Source organism: Pomacea canaliculata, linkage group LG2 (genome assembly GCF_003073045.1).
Source record: "Pomacea canaliculata isolate SZHN2017 linkage group LG2, ASM307304v1, whole genome shotgun sequence".
Classification (NCBI taxonomy): Eukaryota; Metazoa; Mollusca; class Gastropoda; order Architaenioglossa; family Ampullariidae; genus Pomacea; species Pomacea canaliculata.
The window spans coordinates 37,400,853-37,426,722 of NC_037591.1; the positions used below are offsets into that span (position 1 = coordinate 37,400,853).

The 25,870-nt window shown below is 36.2% G+C and overlaps 2 protein-coding genes across 3 annotated transcripts in view; one reads left to right on the plus strand and one right to left on the minus strand.

Annotated features, from left to right (window-relative positions):
• The window catches only part of LOC112555919, a 30,346-nt gene extending 21,901 nt beyond the window's left edge, over positions 1-8,445 (plus strand). The window contains exon 5 of the mRNA XM_025224507.1: positions 1,747-8,445. Coding sequence (XP_025080292.1) covers positions 1,747-2,275 — 529 coding nt within the window. The 3' untranslated portion in view covers positions 2,276-8,445. The remainder of the gene's footprint in view (positions 1-1,746) is intronic.
• Positions 8,446-9,557: 1,112 nt separating this feature from the next.
• Positions 9,558-25,870, minus strand: part of LOC112556436 (multidrug resistance protein 1-like) — a 28,943-nt gene continuing 12,630 nt past the window's right edge. For both annotated transcript variants that reach the window (XM_025225447.1, XM_025225448.1), the window contains 25 exons: positions 25,426-25,549; positions 24,997-25,130; positions 24,336-24,507; positions 23,342-23,466; positions 22,972-23,088; positions 22,668-22,743; positions 22,304-22,417; positions 21,889-21,999; positions 21,254-21,379; positions 19,093-19,296; positions 18,463-18,633; positions 17,725-17,923; positions 17,051-17,268; positions 16,176-16,322; positions 15,482-15,583; positions 14,593-14,754; positions 14,143-14,275; positions 13,752-13,822; positions 13,427-13,527; positions 12,649-12,789; positions 12,047-12,203; positions 11,606-11,803; positions 10,947-11,150; positions 10,522-10,668; positions 9,558-10,261 (listed from right to left, as the gene is read on the minus strand). In XM_025225447.1, coding sequence (XP_025081232.1) covers positions 10,064-10,261; positions 10,522-10,668; positions 10,947-11,150; positions 11,606-11,803; positions 12,047-12,203; positions 12,649-12,789; positions 13,427-13,527; positions 13,752-13,822; positions 14,143-14,275; positions 14,593-14,754; positions 15,482-15,583; positions 16,176-16,322; positions 17,051-17,268; positions 17,725-17,923; positions 18,463-18,633; positions 19,093-19,296; positions 21,254-21,379; positions 21,889-21,999; positions 22,304-22,417; positions 22,668-22,743; positions 22,972-23,088; positions 23,342-23,466; positions 24,336-24,507; positions 24,997-25,130; positions 25,426-25,533 — 3,636 coding nt within the window. In that variant the 5' untranslated portion in view covers positions 25,534-25,549 and the 3' untranslated portion in view covers positions 9,558-10,063. The remainder of the gene's footprint in view (positions 10,262-10,521; positions 10,669-10,946; positions 11,151-11,605; positions 11,804-12,046; positions 12,204-12,648; positions 12,790-13,426; positions 13,528-13,751; positions 13,823-14,142; positions 14,276-14,592; positions 14,755-15,481; positions 15,584-16,175; positions 16,323-17,050; positions 17,269-17,724; positions 17,924-18,462; positions 18,634-19,092; positions 19,297-21,253; positions 21,380-21,888; positions 22,000-22,303; positions 22,418-22,667; positions 22,744-22,971; positions 23,089-23,341; positions 23,467-24,335; positions 24,508-24,996; positions 25,131-25,425; positions 25,550-25,870) is intronic.

Sequence of the window (25,870 nt, forward strand, 5' to 3'; positions counted from 1 at the left end):
CATCTGTATTTGTTTCTGTGTGCAGAGCAAGCAGGGCCCATGTTACAGAGCCTTCAGTCGCCGTGACCTTGTGGAAATTGGACGCGGAGGCCATCCTGACACCTGACGCAGCCGCGTCTAGACGAACACATCATCACTGCGCGCACCCGACTCCAATACCAGGCAATGCATCGCCCTGCGCAGTAGAAAGAGAGGGTCACAACGCAGGGGCCGTTTCATTAACGCCTTCGCATCTGGACAGCTTCACCTGCTAGCTCACTCGACATACGCAAAGGATTAACCCCATGTCGGTTAGTAAAAAACACTTTATGCACACCAGTTGTCACATTGAAATTTGGTATAAGTCTGGAAGACATTTGTCCCTTATACTCCCATTACATAATGCATGTTATTCGGTCAAGATAAGAAAACTGAATATTTCTAGATGATAAGTATGCCCATATAAATAAGATTATGAATATTTGGACACCTAACCAATAATTAAGAACTTCATTGGAAAACAATGAGCTGTTTTCTCTTTTTGGAATTTTTAATCCCATCTTCCTTTAGCGTCCAAGATTACGCTTCACATTGCAAGCCAATTATACACATATATAACTATGAGTTACATTTATTATTTGATTAAATGAGAAATGTAGAACAGCTGGATTGTCTCATCTTTCCATTTACAGCTACTGGAATGCAGCACAAAGTGAGGTAAACTTCCTTAATCAAAGAAAATATTGGCTAGAAGACAACTATTTAAAAAATATCAATACTCTGCAAATTTGAAGTTCATTGGATTTCCAAGGACTAGAATAAAATTTTTAATTTTACATGAACAAGAGGAAGAATAACAGTTTATTAGAAAGGAGCTATATCTCCACATGTCATACTCCTAACAGGAGAATTGAGGTAAAAAATAAATGAAGAGGACCATTTCTAAAACAGACAACTACTCAGTAAACCTTGAATAAACCTAACAGACTTTAAAAGTAATAGTTAAGTATAAAAATTAAAAGAAAGGATTAAAGTTTCCTATACATGAACATACCTTTTTAGTGCTTTATTTTTTACAGAAAAGTTATTCTAATTCTACAAGAATTTATATCATGTTTAAGCTCCTTAAATATCAAAAAACAAATAGCTCACATGAATTGTATAACAACAGACACCTTCCTTCTTATATCTTTGAGCAGAACCATCACATTCAGTGAACATTAATATTGTAAGTCCTTGTCATAGTTGATTTGTTCTTTATAGGCAGTGGACCATCCGGATAAAGGCAACAAGTTCGCATTTTGTGCCAGAAAGAGACACACATGGATTGTTCATTGATTCCTCCTGTTGCATCACTCAAGCATTGTCTTGCCTATCAAACACCTCATCTGTCTTATGAAGATGAACTGCTTTTGAAACCAGACCAGCATACAACTATCTGTTTCGTATTTCGATTACCTATTGCGTGTATATGAAGAAGAGTTCCTTGGAAAAACTCCTTTTTTTGTTTCCCTAGACTGCAAAGAAGAAAATTTTTTTAAAAAGGAGGAAAAATTAGAGCACAGAACTGAAGCGAAAACTCTTTTCACCTACCTAGACAATGAGAGTCCTCCAGGACGCAGGCATGAAGTGACAAGAACAATTAAGAGTTGAGTCCCCTGAAAAAGATTAGCTCATGCAGAATCAGTCTTCCAAGAGAACCGGGAGTAACTTCGGAGGTGGTATCGCCGAAATAATGGACCCAGAAAGGATTAATTTGTGATTCAGAAAAATACAAAGAATGAAAGAAAATCCCACAGTGGAAGTGGTAGCAAACTTTGAACAAGAGAAACAGTCTGTGATAATGGAGTACAACAAAAAAATGGAGCTAGTTAAGCTCAGGGCCCAAACACATAAAGACAAAGCTGATGGGAAAGGAGAATCATCATCCCCTGTGATTATGTGTGAAAAATGGAAGTCTGGTGGTCGGTACTTCCACAAAAAATTACAAGCCTTCTGTGAGCTGTTTGAGTTTGAGCTCCACACACATATAATAAAATACTTTGAACAGGATCGTGGAACTTTGGTGCTTCAAGTCTGGACTGATGGTAGTGCCATGTACATCTACAACATCTGCCTTACAGTAGAGCAAGTTCGCCAACTGCAAAATGACTTTTCAAGTGGAGTTCTTGCTAAACGCTTGGACATTCTTCTAAGGTCCAACGGCAGTCTCGAGAAATTAGACATTAAAGATGCAGACTGGGGGGTAACAATAGATGACGATCAGTTTCGACAAGCACATCAGGACTTGGCCTAACAGTGACCTTTAGACAGTGGCCCTTACCTCTTCCACTCCCAGAGGTTTGAATTAAATGATCAGGACTTGCATGCATGAGTCCCCTGCTAAAAAATGCACTCCTTCTTGGTGAGAGAAAATTACTTGTCAGTGCCTAGAGAGTGCTGGACTGTAGACAAAAGTGATGTGGATAACTCTAAGCAAGAATTGTGAGTGTTGCATAAATGAGAGTTTTTATCTAGTTTCACAATTTGTGACTAAGGTGCTTTATTGCATCCCTCTCTCTTGGTCATCTTGGTCGAGTACTCTATCACTTGATGCTGTGACTTCACACTGTTTTCTTGATGTTCAACCTGAAAAACCTGCTGGACTCGTGTGTTAGATTAAAAATTTTATTTCAAGTAACAAATTTAGTTCTGTGGTTCATTATAGATATTTTCAGTTTTTGACAGTATAATACATTTACTGTTTAGCTTGGTGTGTTAGATCTCAAGTCATGTTAAAAATGTTCGCCAGAGTAAGCTTTCATAATCCTTAGAGCATTTGTTAATTGTTATCTAGTGTCTCCTTAAGAGGGAGATGGATGGCATTATCTCATTCAGCTGTTTAGAAATACTTGGAGTTTTTTATAGCCCACAGCTTCCTGTCTTTTTTTTTAAGGTCAATTTTTCTCTATCAACACATAAGTTTTCCCCACGCATGCATTGATGTGCACAAAAGCACACAGTTCCATTCATGCATTATGCATAAATGAATTCACTGTACTAAGTATGGATAGGAAAAGGCAAGGGTCTCCTAGCCTTTGCAGCAGTGAACTGTAAGTGATTTATCACATTTAGGACATGGGGGTATGAAAGGCTGATACGAACCCTCTCTTTTTATTGCCTTTTTTAAATCCTTGTAAATTAGGTACTCATCTGCTGGGTGGACACGGGGAACTTTAGCAAGCCTTAAACTAGCAACCTTCTATTGTCAGGTGCACAAACCAGAAGCCCACAGAGCATCTCTACTTTATTTAGAAGTTGTTGTGATTTCTGTAGTGGTGTACACAGAATTTGACCATTGTCTGTTTGGTGATTTTTAAGAGTGAGGTTTGTGTCATCTAAAGTGTTGTTGTTGTTTAGAGTTTGTACATATTTTGCACTTGATTGTCCACTAAATAGCTGCATGTCACCTACGTTCCTGAAAGAGTTTTAACATGCTGTTTTATACATGCTGAGCATGTGGGTTTTGACTGTTACAAATAATTGAGGCTAATTCATTTCTTGTAGAGTACTGTGAAGCATCGTTTTATTGTTGAATTTTATCTGGCAGATCCTAGCTTATATGGTAAATATTTGTGCTCATTGTTTTCCTCTGTATTTGTTTTTTCTTTAAAGATCAACACAAAATAAAGGGCTCCTTACAAGTATATTGTTTTACAAATATAGAATACTTTTGTTGACGTTGTTGAAGTCTAATGTGCTGAGATGTTGTGTGATTTTGGTTTTAAATGGGCAGTAGCATAAATGTGATGACACCCAATCAGGCCTTACCATGTCCTTCAGACTTCTGACAGGTGTTTGAAAAAGATTGAAATGATATGCCTTAAAAGATTGGGTACAGTGTTGTTTGTGTGCTTAGTGTATTTTTGGAAGAAAATTGAAATGACACCAGTGGTCTTCCTGGAGGGGCTCACAGCATTTCCTAATAAATATCTACAGTTACATCAGTCTGTAGCTTGGCATAAGAAGTGTATGGTATTCCTGGCATAGAGCTTTTTAGAATTGCTTGGTGCTTATCTGCTGTTGTAGCATGGAAAGAAATGTGTTCTGACTCACTGTGCGCTGAGTCTGTTTTATTGTAGAATAAAGAGAATGCATGTAGATGCACTTGCATACTCTTAACCTCTTGCTTACTGGCAATAAGGTAAAATGATGAAAATAATAAAAAGCTGAATAAATGGTAAAAATGACTACTGCAAATATCATGCACTCTAAACGCTGCTCAGCATCTAAATCTGAACACATTTGTGGAAATTTAAAAAAAAAGCAAAAGAAATACTCCTGTTTCACACTAGACTGTCAGCAAGAGAGATCAAGGTATTTATCTTGCTTAGTCTGGTCTGGTACTGCAACTAGACTTAAGTTTTAAGCAAGGATGAGGAATTGCAGTATCACTGTGTCAGAAGATTACTGCTGCTCATGATTAATTTGGCTGGGCAGAACAATGCTGCAGAAACTTGCTAGGGAGCTTGTCACAGGCGGGAAAGATACAGTGGTAAGGTATAATCCTTGAGGTCAACTGGACAGCTTCCCATCTTGTACTGTTTCATTGAACTGCAGTAGGAACCTGCTAGGGAATGGTATAATCCTATTGAGGATGAACCAGACTGCAGGGCAGAGTTGGGTGTATTCCACCATAAAGCTGTAGTCAGTCACAGGATTGCTGCTAAACTTTTCCTTGTATTTAACTTGAGACTGGTGGTTGCTTTTCAAACGTGTTTGGGCCAGTTTTGCTTTCCTTATTTTAAACAAAAATTGCAGCTGTTTTTGAAGAGAATTTTAGCAATGTTAGCATCGTGCTTTTTAAAAGTTTACTTTCTGCTTAACCATTTAAAAATTCTTTAAAGGCCAGTACTTGGTCATATAGTTATTTTTATATGCATGCTTACATTTGTTACTTCAGGCTTCCGTGGCAAAATAAATGCTTATGTGTACAGCCACAAGTAGTCAACCACTGATCACTCTCAATTTGTATTTATCAAGATAACAAATCGCCCAAAGAAAATGCTTTGCTTGTTTAACATCAGGCATAGCATGATATTGTTCCTATCAGAACATGGTGCTCATTGGAACATGTTTGTCTGAGGATGTTTATCATCGAAACCCTCATGAGTGGAAGTCTCCATGGCAACCAGATGATTTTTGCATGTCAGTAAATTTGTCAGCTATTCAGATGATTTTTGCATACTGTGTTCTGTTTTGATAAAAGGCATTACTTTTTGATGAATTTTCTATGAAAATCATTTAAACCAACAGTTTGCTTGAATAATTGATATGCTATGCCAGCAATATTGGACAATTTTGCTCTTAGCTATCTAATGCATTCTTTGTAACATTAACCACTTCATCAGGAGATTGCTGCTAATGAATGCTTGAATACATTTCTCTTCCTTGGTGTTTTGTAATAAGAGGGGAAATGCAGTGAAGAAATAGAATGAGGACATTTCAGAGAATGAGACTGTGACTCAAGTAAGCTATGGAAACTTATTAAGCTACAAGTGCAAATTGCTGGATGTCTTGTGTGAATGTTTTGTTTATAAGATTGCATGACAGCAGCATTGTCAGAAGTATTTGTTGCTTAAATTTCATAATTAACCATCTCTATAACAATTTACCTTGTGCTATTGATGCATGGAAGTCCCTTACAAAATCTCTGCATCCTGAAATCATTTCCCCAACACTTTATGGAATATAGTGTTAGTTATTCTTTGCAGACATCTCATCCACACAGAAAACTTGTGTGAAATAAATTTTTTTTTTACTTTTTTTGGTAATAGTGTTACTAATACTAACCACTTGGTTTTTACATTCCTCAGATAATCCATAGAGACTGAGCTTCTAGTTTTCTCTGTAGATGTCACACCACTGGATTATGTGTTTCACCCAGCTGTAACTCAGCATGTCTCATTCATTTAAATTGTAATGTCTCCAGCCTTGAGCTTATAAGACAGTTGTGGGATTATGCGTAAGAAGATTTATTGAAAGATGTTTATCATGGCTAAATTCATATCATTGCAAAAATGTGTTGTCATGAAGAACACCCTATCATGCAGACTTTATAATAAACCTTGCCAGGTTGTGTAATGTATATGCCTACACAAACAATGCATATCAATGTGTTTGCTTGAAAGTTTTGAAGATTCCTTAAAGCTGTACTTAAAAGATATGTTCATATTCTTCAAATTGCCTGATTTTAATTTTATGCATTATGATTAATGCTGGAACCAGCATGTCACTCAAACATGATTTTGTTATTGCCTTTTGTATAATTTTTTTGTTTCATATTTATATGAGGTAATAATGGATCACCTCCTCAAAGACCACATTGTTTAAGTGCATAAAGTGATGCTTTCAAGAGGCATAAAGATCTAGAAGCTGAGTTTTGCCCCCAAAATGTCATTTGCCTTCTCATTTGTATTAGAAAATTCCCACAATCTTCCAATAATGAAACTTGCCTTCTCTTTCATCCTTGTTTCAATGTTCCTGCACTCCCATATATTGGCACTTGCCCTTTCATCCATTTTAAATATTTATCATTATTACTGGTACTTGCCTTCTGAATAGTACTTGTTTGAAATTTTATGCACTTTAGTTTATAAATTACATTTTGTGCACAGAGTGTTTTGCTGTAGAAAAATAGTGCTAGACAACTTTTGATGTACAGCAAGCTGAGTGAAAAAGTAGACCTGTATCCCATTTTTTCAGTTGGGAAGGGGAATTTTTGTTACTTGCAGCATGTGGCTTTGAGCAAAAGTGAAATTACCATTATGCCTTTACTACTGCTACTCTTTGACACTGTGTACAACTATAAAAATTTAGAAAACTTAATTAACTTCTGCCCAATACCTTTTGGTTCCCTGTGTAAAATACTTAAACCATCCCTGGCAAATCATCTCAGTTCCTCTTCAGTGGGCATTTAAAGCAATAGTTTTGAAGGCAACCATTTTATGGTATTGACTTGGTAAATGCAAACATTATTTATGTGACCATAGAGTTATTCCATGATTTTACCTTTGTATCTCTGCTGTTGGACCACTTAAAATCATTTCCAGAGATGATATTCCCTTTTCCCCTTTTTATTTTTTTAGGTTTGTCTTGATACAATTTTTTTTTCAGTACTGTGACAGATAAGTTATTCACTGACAAGAGCTGATTGTACCAGATAACGACTCGTTTCAGCATACTATAGTATTTTGTGTAAGACTTTTAAGTAAGATTATTATTTTTGAGATGTTTCACATAATTATCATGAAATCTGTGACTGTGTTTCTAGACATATAACATAGACTGAAATAACTATTTTGTATGCTCATGTACCTAAAAAAAAAATTACAAAAATAACATTTTAAATTTACTGAAGTTAACAATTTTTGTACTTTATCATTAACAACATTTATTCATGAGCGGGAGATGCAAAATGGACATTCTATACCTAGCCCATACCTTAATTATAAAGTGAAATATAAGGGAATCCCCCAAAAGTGCTCTAATAAGTATTAATTAAGGTTGTCTACTGAATTACAGTTTATGTACATTTATGTACTTAGTTTTTCAGCCATAAAGTCAGTTAAACACAGTTCCTTAGGTTTTTTTTTTAAATCCTTACAACAAGCAGAAGTTTTGGATGGGTTTTGGCTTGATGAGGTAGCTAGGAGTCATTTATTAATTTTTTTAATGGGTTTTCAAAGTTCAGGGCACATTTTTGTTTGCTCACTTTCCTCTTTTACAATTATATTTTGGAAGGACCAGTCAGATGAAATGGAAGCCAGCAACTTATCACTGGCAGTTCAGTTCTTAATTTTGTTGATCAAATATTTTTTTAAAAGCTTGATGTCTGTAAAAGCACAGTTCTTGAACTAACAGCATTAAGATTTCTATCTTTATGTACGGATGTCACACTGGTAGGTTTTAATTTTATCTATTGAAAAACAGCTGTAACTAACAGTTTTGGAAGGATTTTCCATTTTAAAGCTAGCAATCTACAGATAATTTTCAAACAGTGTTTAGGGGTTGAGTGACTGAAATGATGTGAGGGTTTTTTTTTTAAGCTTAAAGTGCGGAAAGAGAATTACTATGAACAGTACATGTGTAAAAGCATGACTTCACAAGTGCTAACCTTCAGGCACATTTGTGTGCTCATTTTTTATGTACAAGCTTATTTAACATCTTAGTGTGATTCCATTAACAATTTTTTAATGGGTTGATATTGATTTTTGTAAAAATGTATATAATTTTATTAATGAGATCCTGAACCAGTACAAATACTATTGTTTTAATTTATGATACAAGCAGGTTGCAGACTTTGTGAGTGGGATGCCTGCATATATTTTTGTTTGAATCTGCATGACCTGTCAGTAGTTGGGGAGTCTGCATGAGTGATTACAAAACTTTTGAAAAAAAATAATAAAAAAAGACTTTAAACATCAAGTGGTGCATTTATTTTATGTTTTTTAAAACACGTGACTTTGTGACAAGTTTGGTGCATGCATACATATACTTGTATAGGTGTTTGCAAGTGCACAGACACACAGCTATACAAGCATGCACCACTCTCCACTCTGAAGGATGATGGCTGTTTTGGTTACCATGGGCTATGTGACCTGACACTTTGAAGACTATCCTTTAAAGTACCTTGGAAGGAGATCAACGCTGCAGTGGCCACAAGCCTGAAATAATGGACTGGTTGTCTCGTGCAAGACCTGCTCCCAAGACAGGAGTGAGTGGCAGGCCATTCAGCTGCCACATCTGTCCATATGATCCCCTCAACAACTGGTACCAGTCAAGGGATGAGTGAGTGTTTATGAATCTTTTATGAAGTCCAACGATTTACAGCTAAGTTTCATGTATATCATGGATGGTCTTCTTATCCCACCCTAACCTTTCCAAAAATAGTCAAAGTTTTTAATAACAATTTATGCAAAAAATTGCCCTTCCTCCAAAAAACTTTACAGAAAACTCATGGACAATTTTTAAATATTACATGGAAAAGGGTGAGAGAGTTAAATAAACTGAAGTGGAGACCTGCTCCTTAGAAATACGTGTATGAGTGGGCATCGTATTGATGACTGAAAGTTGATTCTCTGTTACTTTAAATAATAAAGGTAGTACATTAAATATTGTGCTAACAAACTTTGACTCGCAGTTCTTTTCTCAGTAGCACCAACTATGAAAACTTTGAATCCTGATAAAGCACTTCTAAGCAGCTGACCTTTGTGGCAATACCATATTTTTTGTATCTAAATTATACTTATCTGAAAATATAGAACAGTTTTTTTAAATGACCGACTTTAGGAAAATGTTTGTGTTTTTCAAAAGCATGAAAAGACAATAACGAGGAGTGAGATATTAAATCAAGGAAGTAATGTGATGGTAATAAATAGTCAATTAATCTTTTATAAATGTATATCAAAATAAATGCTTCCATTATATATTTCACAATAATAGTAACAGTTGTCAGCATTTGTAAAAATGTATTCTATGACTTGAGCTACTTTTAATTTGGTTTTTTTTCTACAACAGCACAAACACTACAGCAGTCCAACAATACATGAACAGATTTATTTACTTGTTGATATTTTTTTGGAGCCATAAAAGTAAACAACATGTAGTAAAATATCACCAATCATTTATGACAGCACTATTCTTGCCAATTGTCCTAAGCATCCACATATAAAATACACTTACAAAACTGTAAAACATACTAAAGAATCTTTCTCTTTGTTCTGTACCACTCTCACTTTTACATGCATGCACACACACACCAGGCATACTTGTCATTCATACTTTCATCTACATACTTTCTGAGACATAAATGTTAAGTTCAAAAACTTTGATTTCAGTCTTTTCCCAGCCACTACTGCATTTTTCATTCCAAATGTATAAGCCAAACTAATATTCTCTCTACTCGATCTATTTCATGACACACTGCTATTTCTCCAGTCTTATTATTTCTAAGACTTTTTCTGATTATTATGTAAGTGGCTAGTTAAATGATGATCTAAAAGTTCAGTAAATGGAGTGTGTTCGTCAAAGAACATACATGTCACTACCGTATATTCTGGTTGCTGACAAAGCCTGCATAAGCGCCTTTTTTTGTAATCAGCTCCTGGTGAGTTCCTTGCTCCAAAACCTGACCATTTTCCAGCACAAAGATCACATCTGCATTCTGAATGGTTGATAACCGATGAGCAATCACAACACAAGTTCGGCCCTCTCTTGCACGATCCAATGCAGCTTGCACTAGCTGTAAACAAAGGAAAATGGTACTTTATTTGGACAATACTGAGATTCACACATGACAAAATGAAATGTGTGGTAAATAATCTGCAGCAATGCCTGGCTATGCTACTTGAGCTTAGTTTTGAAAAAAATTAATAAATGGGAGTCTCACTGACTTAAGTGTGACAACTTTGTATATTTTGACAATTAACAGGTACAGACAGCACAAACAAACTTATGAAGATAGTTTTCGAAATATAAGAGGCAGCCAGCTGTCTGACATACTTTTTCACTTTCGGTGTCTAAAGCTGATGTGGCTTCATCAAGTAGAAGTATGGTGGGATTACGAACCAAAGCTCGTGCAATGGCCACTCTCTGTTTCTGGCCCCCTGAAAGCTGTGTTCCCTTCTCACCAACATTAGTATTGTAACCCTGAAAGAAATGAAAAATTGTATATATTGTATGGTACCCTTCATCAGAGATGACTTGGATAGCATATTTATGGTGGGTCAGTCACACTAAACATATCAATTGTTAGATATGGCAGCTGATAAAGTTAAGGTCTCGAAAACCTTTCTTTTTGATTTCTTGACAGCCAGCTTAATATTTCTCTTTTCACTCCGCATTCTCTCAGCCACAGTAAATCAGATATTGAAAGTAAATCAGATATTGTTTTTCTTCCTCTTGATTGAATTTAACATCCTATGTACCTCAGGTAAATTAGAAATAAACTCATGGATGTTGGCCGTCTTGGCAGCAGCAATAACATCAGCCATAGGCACATCATTCTGTAGGCCATAAACAATGTTGTCATGGATACTGCAGTCAAACAACACAGGCTCCTGGCTGACCACACTCAGCAGGGAGCGCAGCACTCCAATGTTGTAGTCTCGCATGTCCACGCCATCAATAAGCTGCAATTCATAAATCATTTTATTGATGCATTTGACCCAAGCAAACATTTTCTTTCACTTTCAGCAGAATTAACAGAATGCCTTGGTGAGAAGAACTTTTCTCCTAACCTGATACTAAACAATTGAGATTGACAGGTAAAAATAATGTATAGGAACTTCAATAAAAACTTTATTCACAGGAATTTATGGGATGATAGTAGACAGTTGAATATAAAGTGTCCTGTAAAATACTGCATAGATATATGTAAACAATTATAAAAAAAATTCATAAAAGATTGATCAGGGCTGTTATAGCTGGTGGTTCCTAGAACAACCACTATATTTTACAAATTCAGCATGTGCACCTTGCCTTTCAGGTCTTCTGAAATGCTGTTCAAATGTTTCACAAGTTCAGAATAGTGAAACAATTATGACTTTTTATTCACAAGTATTATAGTTACTTATAATTCACTTACTATTCTTCCTTTCACAGGGTCATAGTATCGCTGCAGGAGAGACACGACAGTAGATTTGCCACATCCACTCACTCCCACCAGGGCAGCAGTTTGTCCTGCTTGGATCTTTAGGCTGATGCCACGCAACACAGTGATTTCTGGACGTGTGGGATAGTAAAACTCTACTTCCTGTAGCTCTATATTGCCTTTGGCATCTCGCTAATCCCAAAAAGGTGAAACATAAAATGACCAGTGAATTCGATAATTGGTGTAAAGTTAACATTTTTCGAATGTACAAAACACTACTTTCTCAATTTAATAGCCAGTTCTTGGTCAACCTGCAACAAATAACTGTGCTGCAGAAATGTTTAAGTCATTATAGACAGTGTGAATATGGCTATATGTTGGTTAACTGAAAATTTTTTTATTTAATAACATATTCATTTTTCAAAGAATACCAACCTTTTTAACACCAGCAGTGCTGAAGTTGTCGATGTTTGGCTTAATGCCCATCATCTGAAATATGTAACCTGCTGCAAGTCGCCCTTTACTGTAATCTGGGAGAAAAGATGAAGCCTGACCAATCACCTGGCCTGCCAGTGTCATTGCCATAAATACCCTGTCAAATATGCAAATGTACAGATGCATTACACAGCAGGCTCCTATATATACATACAAGCACACACATGCACCCAATCCCTGGTGCCCTGCAAGCAATATCTAAAGGATGTCAGCTTATACTAACAATTACATTTTAAGTCTACCTGAGAAAATCAGCAAGGAATTTCATAAATAACAACAAATGTTCATCGCCAACAAAAATAGTTTTAAAAAATATATTTCACTTGGCTGTCTTTGTTATTTGAATGGGGTTTATCCTTCCTAGCATTCCCATTCTATCAGGCAATATAAATTGTCTTCTAAGTGTAACCTCTGATCTGAAAATTATGGTTCTTTTAACCTTTATAAAATAATTGAAACAAGATGGAATCAGGCAGCAGTTAAGCATATTTATAACTTTTTTTTACCACACCCAAAAAATACATAATGAGCTAATATGTTACCTGAAAACTTTTTCAGCATCCATTTCTCCTGTACTGACCAAGTATGCACCAAAACGAAAGCAACCAGCATAGATGAAAAAGATGATAGAAGATGCAAAGGCAAATGACAGAGCATACACCTGAGCATTGAGAATATTACTCCTGTTAATAGAAAAAGAACAGTGAAATTCACCATCAGTGTAACATAAAATTATGTAAAAGTGATAAAACATTTATATAAGTACAAGTTTAAATATCAATCGTTCTACTATTATGTACAATGTTTTGTGCAAAGTGCTGTATGCTGGTGCAAGTCCTACTTGCATGCAAAAAAAAAAAAGGGAAAAAAGTAGTGCCAGATTTTTCAAACAGGGCATGAAGTTTCAAGGGGTGGAGTTGCTCTAGTGTTATTTGCTACACAACTACCACCCCTTTGCTCTGCTTGCTCTTTCCCTTACTTCCCCTCTGTGCAACTCAGTTGCTCGCATGGCCAGGATCTCAACTGATATCTACCCCCCACCCACTCACCCACACACCCTCAACTGATATCTGCCACCCACCCACACACTCACATAAAATCCCCCCTCCCACACACACACATTTATAAATTAACACAAATTTATTTATAAATTATAAGAAAATTGTTTTATGAGTTGGTACTTGTTATTGCATGTTTAAATGTATAACACTGTGCATGCTTCAAGTTGAATGCACTTGGCTGTTAGGTGTATGACCCTGACACTATTAGTAAATATTAGCCATAATGTCAGCTTGTAAGCCCTGTGTAATGTCCACTTACTTGTAAGGTTTTAACAACTCCTTGCAGTATTTCTCATAGAAGTATGGCTCCCGTGTGAGTGACTGGACTGTTGCAATATTGCTGATTGTTTCACTTGAAGTCTGCAATATATTAAACACACATTCACATTCTAACACTGGTATGGCATTCGCTGTACCAAGATTTTCTGTCTATAAAATGTATAGGACAGTTTCCAAGTTGGTCATACCACAACTATAAAGGTAAATTTACCATGGATGCTTTGCCGACTAATTACTGAAACATCTCGTCTTGTGATGGAGAGGGATTAAACAATGACTGAGTACAAGGAAGAGATTGGTGGTACCTTTCCTGCACCTTCTAGATGTTTGGTGTCAGCTTTCTGATTTCCCATCATAACCTTGATCTGAATAGCAGCTACAACAAAATAGTTGATCGATCAGCTATCTTTAATTATAACAAGTGCAATGTATAAAGACAAAACTCCTATTCACTTTCTAATGTGCACATCAAGGCAGTCCTCAGGGAAAGAAAAACAGCAAAGCTATTTTTGTTTAAAAAATAATAAACAGCAACAAAAGAAACCAAACAAATGAGCCGTTAGATTATCTTGTAATCATTGTAATGCTTATTGGATAAACATACATGATATAATTAGATAAATGAATTATTTTTCTCATAATTATTTTCCTCTTGTTTCCACATACACTGCCTGTCATTTCATTCTTTATACTCACAAGCAATACCCATCAATGGCATTGTTCCCAAAACAACCAGAGCCAGTTTCCATCCAAAGACAAAGGCAATCACCACTCCTGCCACAACTCCTGTTAAGGACTGCACAACAACAGCTACACGAATTCCTGCTGCCTGAAACACAGGAATTATCAGATATATGTCTAACGAAGGACACATTATTTTGTCAGTCTGAAGCAGTGATAGGCTACAATCCAAACCCTAAGAGCAAAACTATTTGGGTGAATTATTCTGTCAGAGATAGTGATAAGCTATGGCATCAGTGCTAATTAAGGATAGAACTGTTTAAATTGGCTGTCCTGGACCAGTAAGGTAGAGAAACTACACAAAAATAGGGGTTGTATTTGTGTGTGTTTATGCCTCAGCAGAGTGAAAACAACTTCTGCTTATCCTTTCTGTTGTTTCATCAGCCTGTACAGGTCAATACTCACTGTTTTCACAATAGAAGCATCAGTAGCCAGACGAGCAGTCAGTGCACCAGTAGCATGACGAGGGTCATCAAAATATGCCACATCCTGTCGCAGCAAGTTCTGAAAGGTTAGTAGACGCAGCCGTTTGGTCAAGCGCTCCCCAGACTGTCCAAAGCTGTAGTTCTGAAAATAGCAATATCAGTAATACCTAGCATAAATTATCATTTAAATGATGATGGCAATATTATGTGTTGGTGATTGTGATCACTGCCTTAACAAGGACACATTTAAGGTCTAGTAGGGTGCAGCTTTTTTTTATTCCAACAACTGGTAAAGTTTATTTCATGATACCACTTCCCCAAATTTGGGTGAAAATCTCACTTCTGTTCTTGAGATGCATGGGTACAAGCACTAAAAGAGGTAAACAATGAAGACATCACAATTGTACACAAACATGCTTTTTCTGTCAGTGCTAAAGAGTTGGGATCATATGTTAATTAGGCTTGTTTGTAATTAAGTGACATGATGAGCTTATAGCCTCTTCCTGCTGATGTTTGTAAGGATACATCTGAAGAACAGGAGTATACATCCAGATTCTGGAAAATAATCTCTTGCTTTAAGCTTAATAATAATAATTTGTTTGTTTATATAGCACTTTTTTCCCACCATTAAATGTGGGCTCAAAGCGCTTTACTAGAAAGAAAAAACACACAAATATAATAAAAATGGATGTGGGTCTCAAAAACAATTGTAGAATCACTGTATATTTGTGACCTTTGCCTGTATTTACTATACTTCACTAGAATTTGAAAAACTGCACCCTGTTGGACCTTTCAATTTTTGATGTAATTCTACTTGATATAATACTACTGACAGCAACTTGGTGCTAAATATGTAAAAATATTCTTACCTGAATAATGTTGGTAAAAAGATTGAGTCCCCCCAAGGCCACAAACATCAGACTCCAGAACACTCCGCCATCCAGAAGATCATCACCTTTCTCACTAAACACCTAAAAATTTAACACAGAAGCAGACAGAGCAATCTTACTTACTGTTACATAGTGTTAGTTGTATAAAACACTGAATTCCTCTTCCCTACACCTACCCCTCTCCCCCACCTTCCACACACATTTTCTAATATCACTACAGTGAAGGCAGTGGCTTATGAGACTAACTTTAAAGGAGAAGTCATAGGTTCAAATTTCTTTGCAGTGTTGGGTGCCTGATTTAAGTAATTATTTAAGCCTTAGTTATTTAATTATTACTTAAATATATATTTTTGGAAAAACTAAAAAAAAGATTGTTGATAAAGAGGAAATCTTCATCTATCTCTAACTTCATAACTGGCAGTATAAAAGTGTTGGAATACAAATATTTGGAAATGTTACTGACAAGTTATCATTTGATGCTAACATCCAATCTGTCCATACAAATATTAGCGAAGGGTCTATTGTCTTTAAACATTTAGTTCATCATGCAAATATCATGAAACTAAAGTACAAATGTAAGAAATTATAATATCGATGATTATTTTAAAATATTACTTATAGGCAAAAAGCCCTTGATTCTGTTTAGGCATATCAGTATAAGGAGATCCCTTACTGCAATGATCTTGCTGAAGAAGACAGCAAACAGTGGCATGGTGGCTCCATTCAGAATTGCAGCAAAGCAGCCAAAGAAAATAAATGGCCACTCCTTGGCATTGTAGCTCAGAATATGGAAGAATCCTGGCAAGTTCTCGGGTGCTTCCTGTGAGACACGTCATGGAGACAAACAGCGCTGTTGATCTTCAGACTGATCATGGAAACCTTATAAGATTAAGGGTGCCGAGGCATGACAGCAATATGAAGAAGTAAAAGAAAACACAGATATGTAACACCTAAAAAATCTCTTGCAAAGATGTTGGTGCCTCCAGAAGTTTCCTGGTGTATATGGCTAACAAACAGCATCATCTCCATGCATCACTGCACAATACTGTCAGGCTAATAGAGGACATCATCCCCATGCACCATTGGTATACGATATATACGATATACGTAACAGTATACGATAGCAGGAATTCTTGTTTTCATATAAGTACATAGCACTGGCAGCACTGTTTCTCTCCACCATGCACCCCTTCCTGCACCTTGGCTGTTCACACCAAAGATCGAGGCTCACCAAGAGAACCCACTGAGGTAAGAAATTGTTCATGGACCCCTTGAATAAACAACTGGTAGTGTTTGATGTTTGGTACATCTTTGATGTACTGAATCCAACAGCATCTCTAATTGTAAAGCAAATACTAATGCAGCAAAAAAGAAAATTCCATCAAAAGTAGCAAGTAGATGTGTTAGCTTTTCCAAAGACAAAGCTTTTCTCTTGTCCCACAGACAGACAGACAGACAGACAAGATATGAAAAGTAAGCACGAGAAAATTCAAGAGGTTTCACAGATGTAAAAAAAGAAACAAAAAACAAAAACAAACAAAATTTGACCTCTTCTGGCTCCTTTACAGATGATGATGTAGACAGAGTACGATTTCTAGTAGACTGATGAGACAGTTCTTTCTGTATTGGGTGCCTCTGTTTTTTTGAAAGCTGCCGCTTTAAGGAAGGCCGCCGATAAACAGATGATTTTGCTTCTCCATTTACCAGTTCAGGATTAATCTCATCAATTTCACTCTCTGACAGCACCTCATTAACCAAAGCAGTCACTACAAACAAAAAGAAATAATATAAAACATAAGAACAAAGAAAGCAGTAAAGATGTATATGAAGAAACATTCTCTTATTTCATCACTTATTTTTAACATATGTCCTTCTCAGAATTTGAGAATATCATGATAGACATGAAACAGTCATTCACCTACAATTTCGATACATTTCACAACAATTGATATAAAATGTCAACAAAGGTAGAACTAGACTATGGACTAGAAGCACAGCTGCCTTACACGGTCACAATGGCAGAAACATAACAGGTATACCTAGTAAAGTGCATACACAACAACATCATAGCATAAAAACAAAATCTACCACTCTACAAGCTAACAATAAAAACCTATTTTAATATACTGCAAATGGCTATCAGAGTGATGAGGTAATTTTTGACTTATAAAAATAAATTAGAATGATGCAAAACAAGAATCAGTCACAGTCAACTATTATACCATTTATTTCATCAGAATTTTCATCAAAAGCAATTTTCTGCAAAGTGACGAGCTGGTGGTATAGGCCTCCCTTTTCCATTAGCTCTGAGTGGGACCCACTTTCTGCCACACCACCATCTTGCAGGACATAGATGACATCTGCATTCTGAATAGTGGACAAGCGGTGTGCCACTACTATGGTGGTACGGCCTTTCCGTGCCTTGAACAAAAGTAAAAGATCACATAGTTTAGAGGCAATGAAAGGCCTATAGGGTTTAGGGCAGTGAAAGTGGCTCAACATGTGAAGGAGGCCTTAACCTCTCCTTCCGCCATTTTCACAATTTCTAATAAATTGGGTACCTGCTATACTGCAGGGCAGCTGCTGGGTAGACAAAGAGACTTTTTCAGAGGTCCTAACAGACTGTAAACCAGAAACCTCTGGCTTTCAGTCTAGTGCACTAACTACTGCCTCAAACAGAGATGTTGACTCAAACCATCTATGGACCATAGCTTGGTTCATGGGAAGCAGAAACTACAAGGCTTTTTCTGTCTCCAAACCATTTTCAAAAAGTGAGCATTTATGTACTTTTTACCTGGGTGGTCAATAGGATATCATTATCAGTCGAAAATACATTCGCTGGAAATATACTATTATCCTGGATGGGTTAGAAGCTAGCGAGCAAGTTAGACTGATAGAAATAAACAGACAGACAAACAGACTGACACAGACAGATAGACATGGAAGTAAACAATATACACCTTGTCCAGTGCACTCTGAACAATCTTTTCACTCTCTGAGTCTAGAGCAGATGTTGCTTCATCAAGAAGAAGGATCTTGGGATTGCGTACAAGAGCTCGGGCAATTGCTACCCGTTGTTTCTGCCCTCCGGACAGCTGAGCACCTCTCTCCCCAACCAGTGTGTCATAACCCTTGGAAAAATAGTTCATACAATAAAATAGACTGTTAATACAATGAAGCAAAAGACAACAACCAGTACAGTGTGAATGTTTTTACCCTTTTCACTATATTGTGCCTCCACAGTCAGCAAAACAGCAGCACAGACTTAACTGCTTTCTGCATAGATTCATCTGTTGTCTGTTCAAATGGCTGATCAGTAAACCCAAGCTTTATTGTTATATAGCTAGGGTTCAAGATCTGGATGATATATGTATTCAATAAAAAGTACCTTTCATTACAGTGAAAATCTTAACGGTTTGTAAAGTTTTCAAAGCCAGGGTGAGATAATATTTGAATTTGTTTCTTAATAATAAAAATATGTGGACAATTATCACAGATATTCCTTAAATCAGATTAATAAAATGAAAAATAATCATGTCTATTTGGCTAAAAACATGATTTGAGGCATGGAGAGCTCCACTTCTACCTACTTTTGGCAGAGAGGAAATAAACTTGTGAGCATTGGCCTCAGTGGCTGCCTGGATAATGTCTTCATCTGTGACAGTAGGGTTCCCAAGACGAATGTTGTCACGGATGCTGCATCCAAACAAAACTGGTTCCTGGGATACAATGCCAATGTTGCGTCTTAACCAGTGAACATTTAGCTTGGTAATGTCCCTTCCATCCAGCTCCACCTAGAAGAAGGACAGAACAATTTTTTAATTAAAAACATTAAAATTAAAAAAAATTACTGATTTAAATTTCATGGCAAAAATCTTGCCTAAATTTGTCTGTTGTTGTCCTCATGCTGTTCTAGATAAGTGACGAATGGCAGAAAGTGTCCATATACAATGTTGATAAACTTTACAACACACTCTGTATGTATCTACAGTTATCAACAGTGTGACATAAGCTTCTATGGTTTAATCTAAATTCCAGCTGCTGCATCAGAGGGTTAGTCAATTTGACCATTTGCTGATTTAACTATGGCACAAGTTGATTCAATCAGAACCCATAGTTAATTTGAAAATAACTGAATTTTGATGTACCCTCCTTTCTCATCATTGGTTGATGCATGTTGATCTAGTTTTGTGTGTGCGTATGTGTGATGCATGTGTGCTTATGAGAGGAAATCGAAGTCAATATAAATAAGAGTTTTCTTCAAATTCTAACATCTTCCCATTTTTAACCCTTTACACTTTTATTTCACAAAGACTGGGCCTTGTGTAGCAAGGCTGTTCCATACTGATTGCTCTGCTACTGCATAAATTAAACTAAGCAAAATTTTTTTTCTGACTGGGATAGGTATCTAAGCACCACATCTAACAGCATTCTACTTTTCATTTGATAACAATGGTGCCTGACCTATGTATATCATGCGACTAATAAAGAAGGTTTTTTTTTTTTGGTATTCACATAAAAAGCAATGAATGTTTTATTACACTGGATATTAACTTTTGTTTTGAATTGACTGAGGACTGTGGTTGCACTGACTAGTGCTGTGGCCCAAAGCAATTCAGGAGTGTGTTCAAATTGACTTGCTTATGGTCGAATCAACTTGGTCAAATAGGTAAATGGTCAAATCGACTGGTGGCCCAAAATCAGACTGTAAGATTATGACTGATGTTATTTGAAGTAGACCTGTCAGACCATAACCTGGATCCTATTGCATAAGAGTGACCAAACATGGCATGTAGTAATGTCAGGCTATACTAAAAATCATATGGACTTATCTCTCACAGTTAAACATTCTAGCTTAAAACAGCCAATAAAACACCAAGTGATATTTCCTAATCATAAGACAGAGCAACAGAAGAAACTTTGCTGGCATTTCTGAAGCAACCCAAATGGGTCAACTGCTTGAAAATAGAAAATTCCATGATTTTCCTTAAAAAAGAATGTCAAAATATTCAATAAATCATGAACAAAAACAGAACACACACAAAAGATCAAAACAGTGTAAATGGTCAAAAGGATAAAATAGCAATATTTTAGACGAGATTTTTAGATGAGAGGTTAACATATCTGCTTGCCATTTTAGTCCTTGCTGTTGAGTAATCAAAGAACATGCATCACAAAAAATATAATTATCAAAAATAACTCCTTAGGGACATCACTTACCTGTGTTCTATAGTTTTGTCAGCTGTCCAAGAAAAAAAAGAACTGTTAATATCAGAAGAAATCTGCTTGGGAAATGAACTATAATAGCCAAAGTCATTGGTGCAGACAACAGCTGAGAGACTACACTAAAGTAGAAAGGTAATAAATCATAGATGCCAAAATAAATTCTGGACTTTGTGAACACCTGTTCCTTGTTCTTCTCACCCCATTTCTAAAAATCAAGGCCCCCAGTGATCAGTCTAAGTTATTTTATGCTGATCTTATCACAACTGTCTCAGTCAGTTAAATATCAAAGTGCCAATGGAGTTAACCTGATTGCAATTACTTCCTTCGCTGTCTTAATTTAACAAGAAAAAACAGCACAGCCTGTCCTAGATCTAGGAAGAAACATTAATGCTGTTCTGGTCTGCCATACATGTATATGAACGAGCTACAGTAGGTTCTAGTTAGAAAAAAACACTTGAGTAAAAGCAAGCTTTTGGAGTTTTCCTCTTTTTCAAACAGAAAAATAATAGTTCAGAACTTCCTCACCTTGCCTTCATCTGGATCATAGAATCGCTGGATGAGTCTGACAAGCGTTGATTTTCCACATCCACTGCCACCAACCAAAGCTACAGTCTGACCTGGCTTAATGTTTAAATTAAAGCTTTTCAACACCTGCACACATATAAACAATAAGGACAGTCATCAAAGCTTCTGGTCACTGGGGAGTGAGGTGAGACCTTATAATCTCAAGGCCAGTATGTTGTGAGGTTGTTGCCTTCCCCAACCATCTATGGTGTTAAGTAGCCATTACAAACAACTGGGTCACCTGGGGAAAGTATATACTGTGCCACATACAATTATCAAAGCAGCTAATATGCCTTTGACTTTGTACATCAGTGCTCTAACCTCTTGGATACTTGCCTCATCTATGTTTGATGCATGTTGGTGTGTGTACACATTTTAATTATGTTTGTGAGCACGTGCATGAATGTATGCACAAATTAGTATTTATTCAAATACACAAATCTACATGTTCAAAGCGAATATAGTTGGAGAAAATGAATTTTTGGGGGAACTGGTAAGTTTCATCTGGGAAAAAGCTGCTAATATAAACACATAACTTAAACATCCGGTGTGTGTGTATATATTTATATAGTGAGTAAAATCAGGCATTAAATCACCTTGACATCTTTACGAGTAGGATAACTAAATGTGATGTTTTTAAAATCCACTTTTCCTTCAACCTGGTGTGGTTTCTCACCATCAAGACGAGATGCATCTATTTGTGGAATCTGTAACAAAATTGCAGACTGCTAATAAAAATGGCTGTAAAAGGTTCCGTATCTCCAGAAGAAACACAACACAACACAACATGACATCTAAATAAGGTGCATCTTGATTGGTTATTATCAAACAACAGAGGCAATGCATCTGAGATTCAAAGCATTGAAAGATAGAACTAATAATGCTAGTAAAAATCTCAACATTTGATTTTAAATCATCTTATAAAGAATAAATTTATTCTTTTTATTCTTTATAAGATGATTTAAAATCAAAGCAGGTTAGGATATTTAAAAAGTAGTGAAATGTACTTGCCCTTTTAATGATCTCGAAGACCTTTCCTGCAGCTCCTTTTGCAGCTGCAATTGTACCCATGTTTGGTGCAGCCTGTCCTAGTGCCATTGATGATGACAACACACAAAAAAAGACCTTCACAGAAAAAAAACATCCCATCATGTGGCATTGAGACCCAACTATGGTTATAAAATACAAATTTCATAAGTCCTCTTTTGACAATGCAGACAAGATCAAAAGCATCATAAATGCAGCAAAAATTCCATAAAACTTGCCTTATTAAAGTATAAGAAGATAATTAAAAAAAAAATTAAAACCCCAACTAGTCTCTCCAAAATAAAGCAGTTTACATGAATCAAGAAGCAAATGATAAAACTGAAGTTACCGTTAGGACATCCCCAGGTGAAAGCCCCTCACTGCCAAAAGAGCTATAATAATCATTCACCTGTCTGGATCCATACCTGAAGAAAATTTGAATACCTTGAGCTTGGAATCTTTTATTATCTAGACTGGCTTCTTTACTCGTTTTATACTTTTATACTTAAATCAAAGAAGCAAGGATTCAATTAAATACCAGACATCTCAGACCTTAAAACCATGAATGCATGCATATGTGTATGCATGCACACAAACATGCAAGAAAAAAAGGAAAGAGAGAGAAGAGGAAACATGCAAACACTGTTAGTTACCAAAAGGCCAGACCATAAGATCCAAAGATGCACAGCATGGTTACTCCAACTCCTACGCCTTGCACTGCACTTTTTCTGACACCAAGTTTCTGACTCTCTTGCAAAGCTTGGCTGTATCTGGACTCAGAGAAGAGATTACAGTATATTGCAGTTCTTAAAAACATAAGTATCCTTAGCACTTAAAATTGGCAGTTGTACTCTGAGTATGCAACTATTCTATTTTTTTTCATTTGTGTCATCTGAGAAATGTAAAGTAACGCACACAGCTTTGGTTAGGATAACTCAACGCAGTCGCATTGAACATGGATAAACAGTTTTAGCACCTGTGCTAAAGAAAACATCAGAAATAATAAATGAACAGCATACATACCGTTCCTTTTCCCTGTGCCAGCCATTGAAAGAGATCACTGTACGTATGCAGGAGAAGACCTCTTCTGCAATGCTACCAGCTTTTGCATAGGCAGCCTGCTCTTTCTCAGTCAGGGATGTTGTCAGCTGCAGGAAAAGCATGTGCAGATCTTTTATGTTTATTTCAAAAACAAATAATTATATGAATAAGTTGTATGAAGCGAATCATGATCAAAAAATTATAACAGTTGTGTGATATAATGAAAATTATCGGATAAGCTATATTCCACAAATGACACTAACAGAGGATGTTCGATCATGAAACATCTGATTGTCTGTGAGAGTGGAGGGCTAGAGGGCAATAACAGTAGGAAATGGGGGTTGATGTCTAATTTGACTGGGATTTTTTTTTTACTACTGAAAAGCACATGCTGTGTGTTTCTTTTTTTCATTGTTAGTAATGAGTGTTTATGTTGGGTGGGAGGACAAAGATTTTGAGATAGATATTGTAGAATTCCTTCTTTGAACTGGTATAGGGTAGATTCTATTTGTTCAAGGTATTTCAGGCTTTAATTGTCTTGTATGTCGATTCTTGGTATGGGAGTGTTAAGTTTGATTGAAAAGAAAGGTAAGTAAAGTAGTAAGGAAAGTCTAAGAAACATTTTGCCTGTTAATATTTTAAAGATGAACATACTTTTGCTGTGTTTAGTCTACTTGTTAGTGGAAGGGGAACCCTAGAGATGAGAAATCATGAGGGTGAGGTTTTGGTTTGAGTAGCACTGATTTGATAACTCTCCTTTGAACACTTACAAGAGGCCTCAAAGAAGCACCACTAGCAGTCTCCCACTGGGGAAAGAAGAGAGAGATTGGAGGCCTATGCGGGGCTGGGGGTAGGTTAGATGTAGATAAAGAGAGGATGACTGGAATGTGGTCTAGAATGTGAGCTTTTATTTTGCGAAGGGAATAAATAGATAGTAGTGCACAAAATTCACAAGCATTGGATTTGATGGACTTACTTTCATCAGAAATCCAAAAGAAATAACCAAAAGAGGAGCAATCGATATCATGACCAATGACAGTTTCCAGCCCTTGATGAAACCAATTATGAGGCCAGACAGAAATTGTGAAAATGAGCGGAAGACTGATCCAAACTTGTCTCCCAAACCCTCTCGAATGCGCTCTAAGTCACTGTGGAAGAGTTACAGCAAATAGTATTTTGATTAATAGATTCAAGTTTCTAATATTTATTTATATATTCATGTACATTTTACTTAATTGAAAATTCCAAATCATAAAAACACAGATAATATTTTTACTTGAATGTCTAACAAATGTCTTTGTTTCAGGAGAAAACCCTTACTTGGCAAGATAAACACAATTAAAGATTTAGATTTATTTGATGAATAATCTTTGCTGTTGAAGGATCAAAACCATCACCTTCTAGACCTGACAAAGATGTATTTCGCCAAAACCATAACATTTCTACAAACAGAATCAAAATAATATATATTCCTGCAATCACCACATCTTTTTTCACATAAGCAATAATCTACAAAACAAATTAATGTGAAAGCAATTATAACTTAGAATTATTTTTCATCAGTAGGGCTCATGATTTCTGATTTTTATGATCTATAAATGAATGGATAACAACACTATACAGCATTTGCACCTTACTCTGAAAGTCGAGTGGTGAGTTCTCCAGATGGGTTACTGTCAAACCAAGCCATGTCCTGACGGAGAATGGCTTTAAAAAATTCTCTTCGAATTTTCAGCACTTGACGCTCACTGGCTACCACCCATCCTATAATCTGTCACCAGAACAGTAAGTGGAGTACCTTTATGAAAATCTGTAGCATTCAGCTTTAATCTAGAAATATATCAAACATAAGAAAGCATATAATGCACACCATATATTTTCTCTGTCTGCATTCATAGGCACCACCTGCTCAGCTCATAACTACACATAAACACACGCAGTAGCTTTTCTCTCTCTTCTCTTAGTCTCTAGTGTGATAGCCTCAGACAGTGAAGAATGATTTTGTAGAATAATTGCTATTAGCAGGACTAAAGGTGCTGTAATCAATAACAAAGCTAATTACTTACTTGTATTATAGAGGCGACAAACACCCCAGCACCAATGTATGAGAGCTTGATGGAGTTGTCAGTCATTCTGTCATCAAAGTTGAAGCTGCCATTGATGGACAGGTTCATATTTGTGCCATTCGGCCTGTTTTGATAAATTAATACACCTTTTATATATGTGATTGGTGAAAATATTCTGTAATGAGGTTTGTTATTGTCATATCCTGACTATAGCTGTCACAGCTACAGGGTGATCTTGTTGCAAAAAACTGCACCATTGATGGCCATATGATGGTAATTTTACATTAGAAATAATTCAATCCAGCAAGAATTTAATTTTTTAACACAAAGGACTGTACATGTTAGCCTTGACAATATCAGCCATTAACCAAAATTAAAAAAGGCAAATCCTTAAAGTCGACAACTGCCAAAGTCCAACACATATATTCCATAAAATGTGAATGTA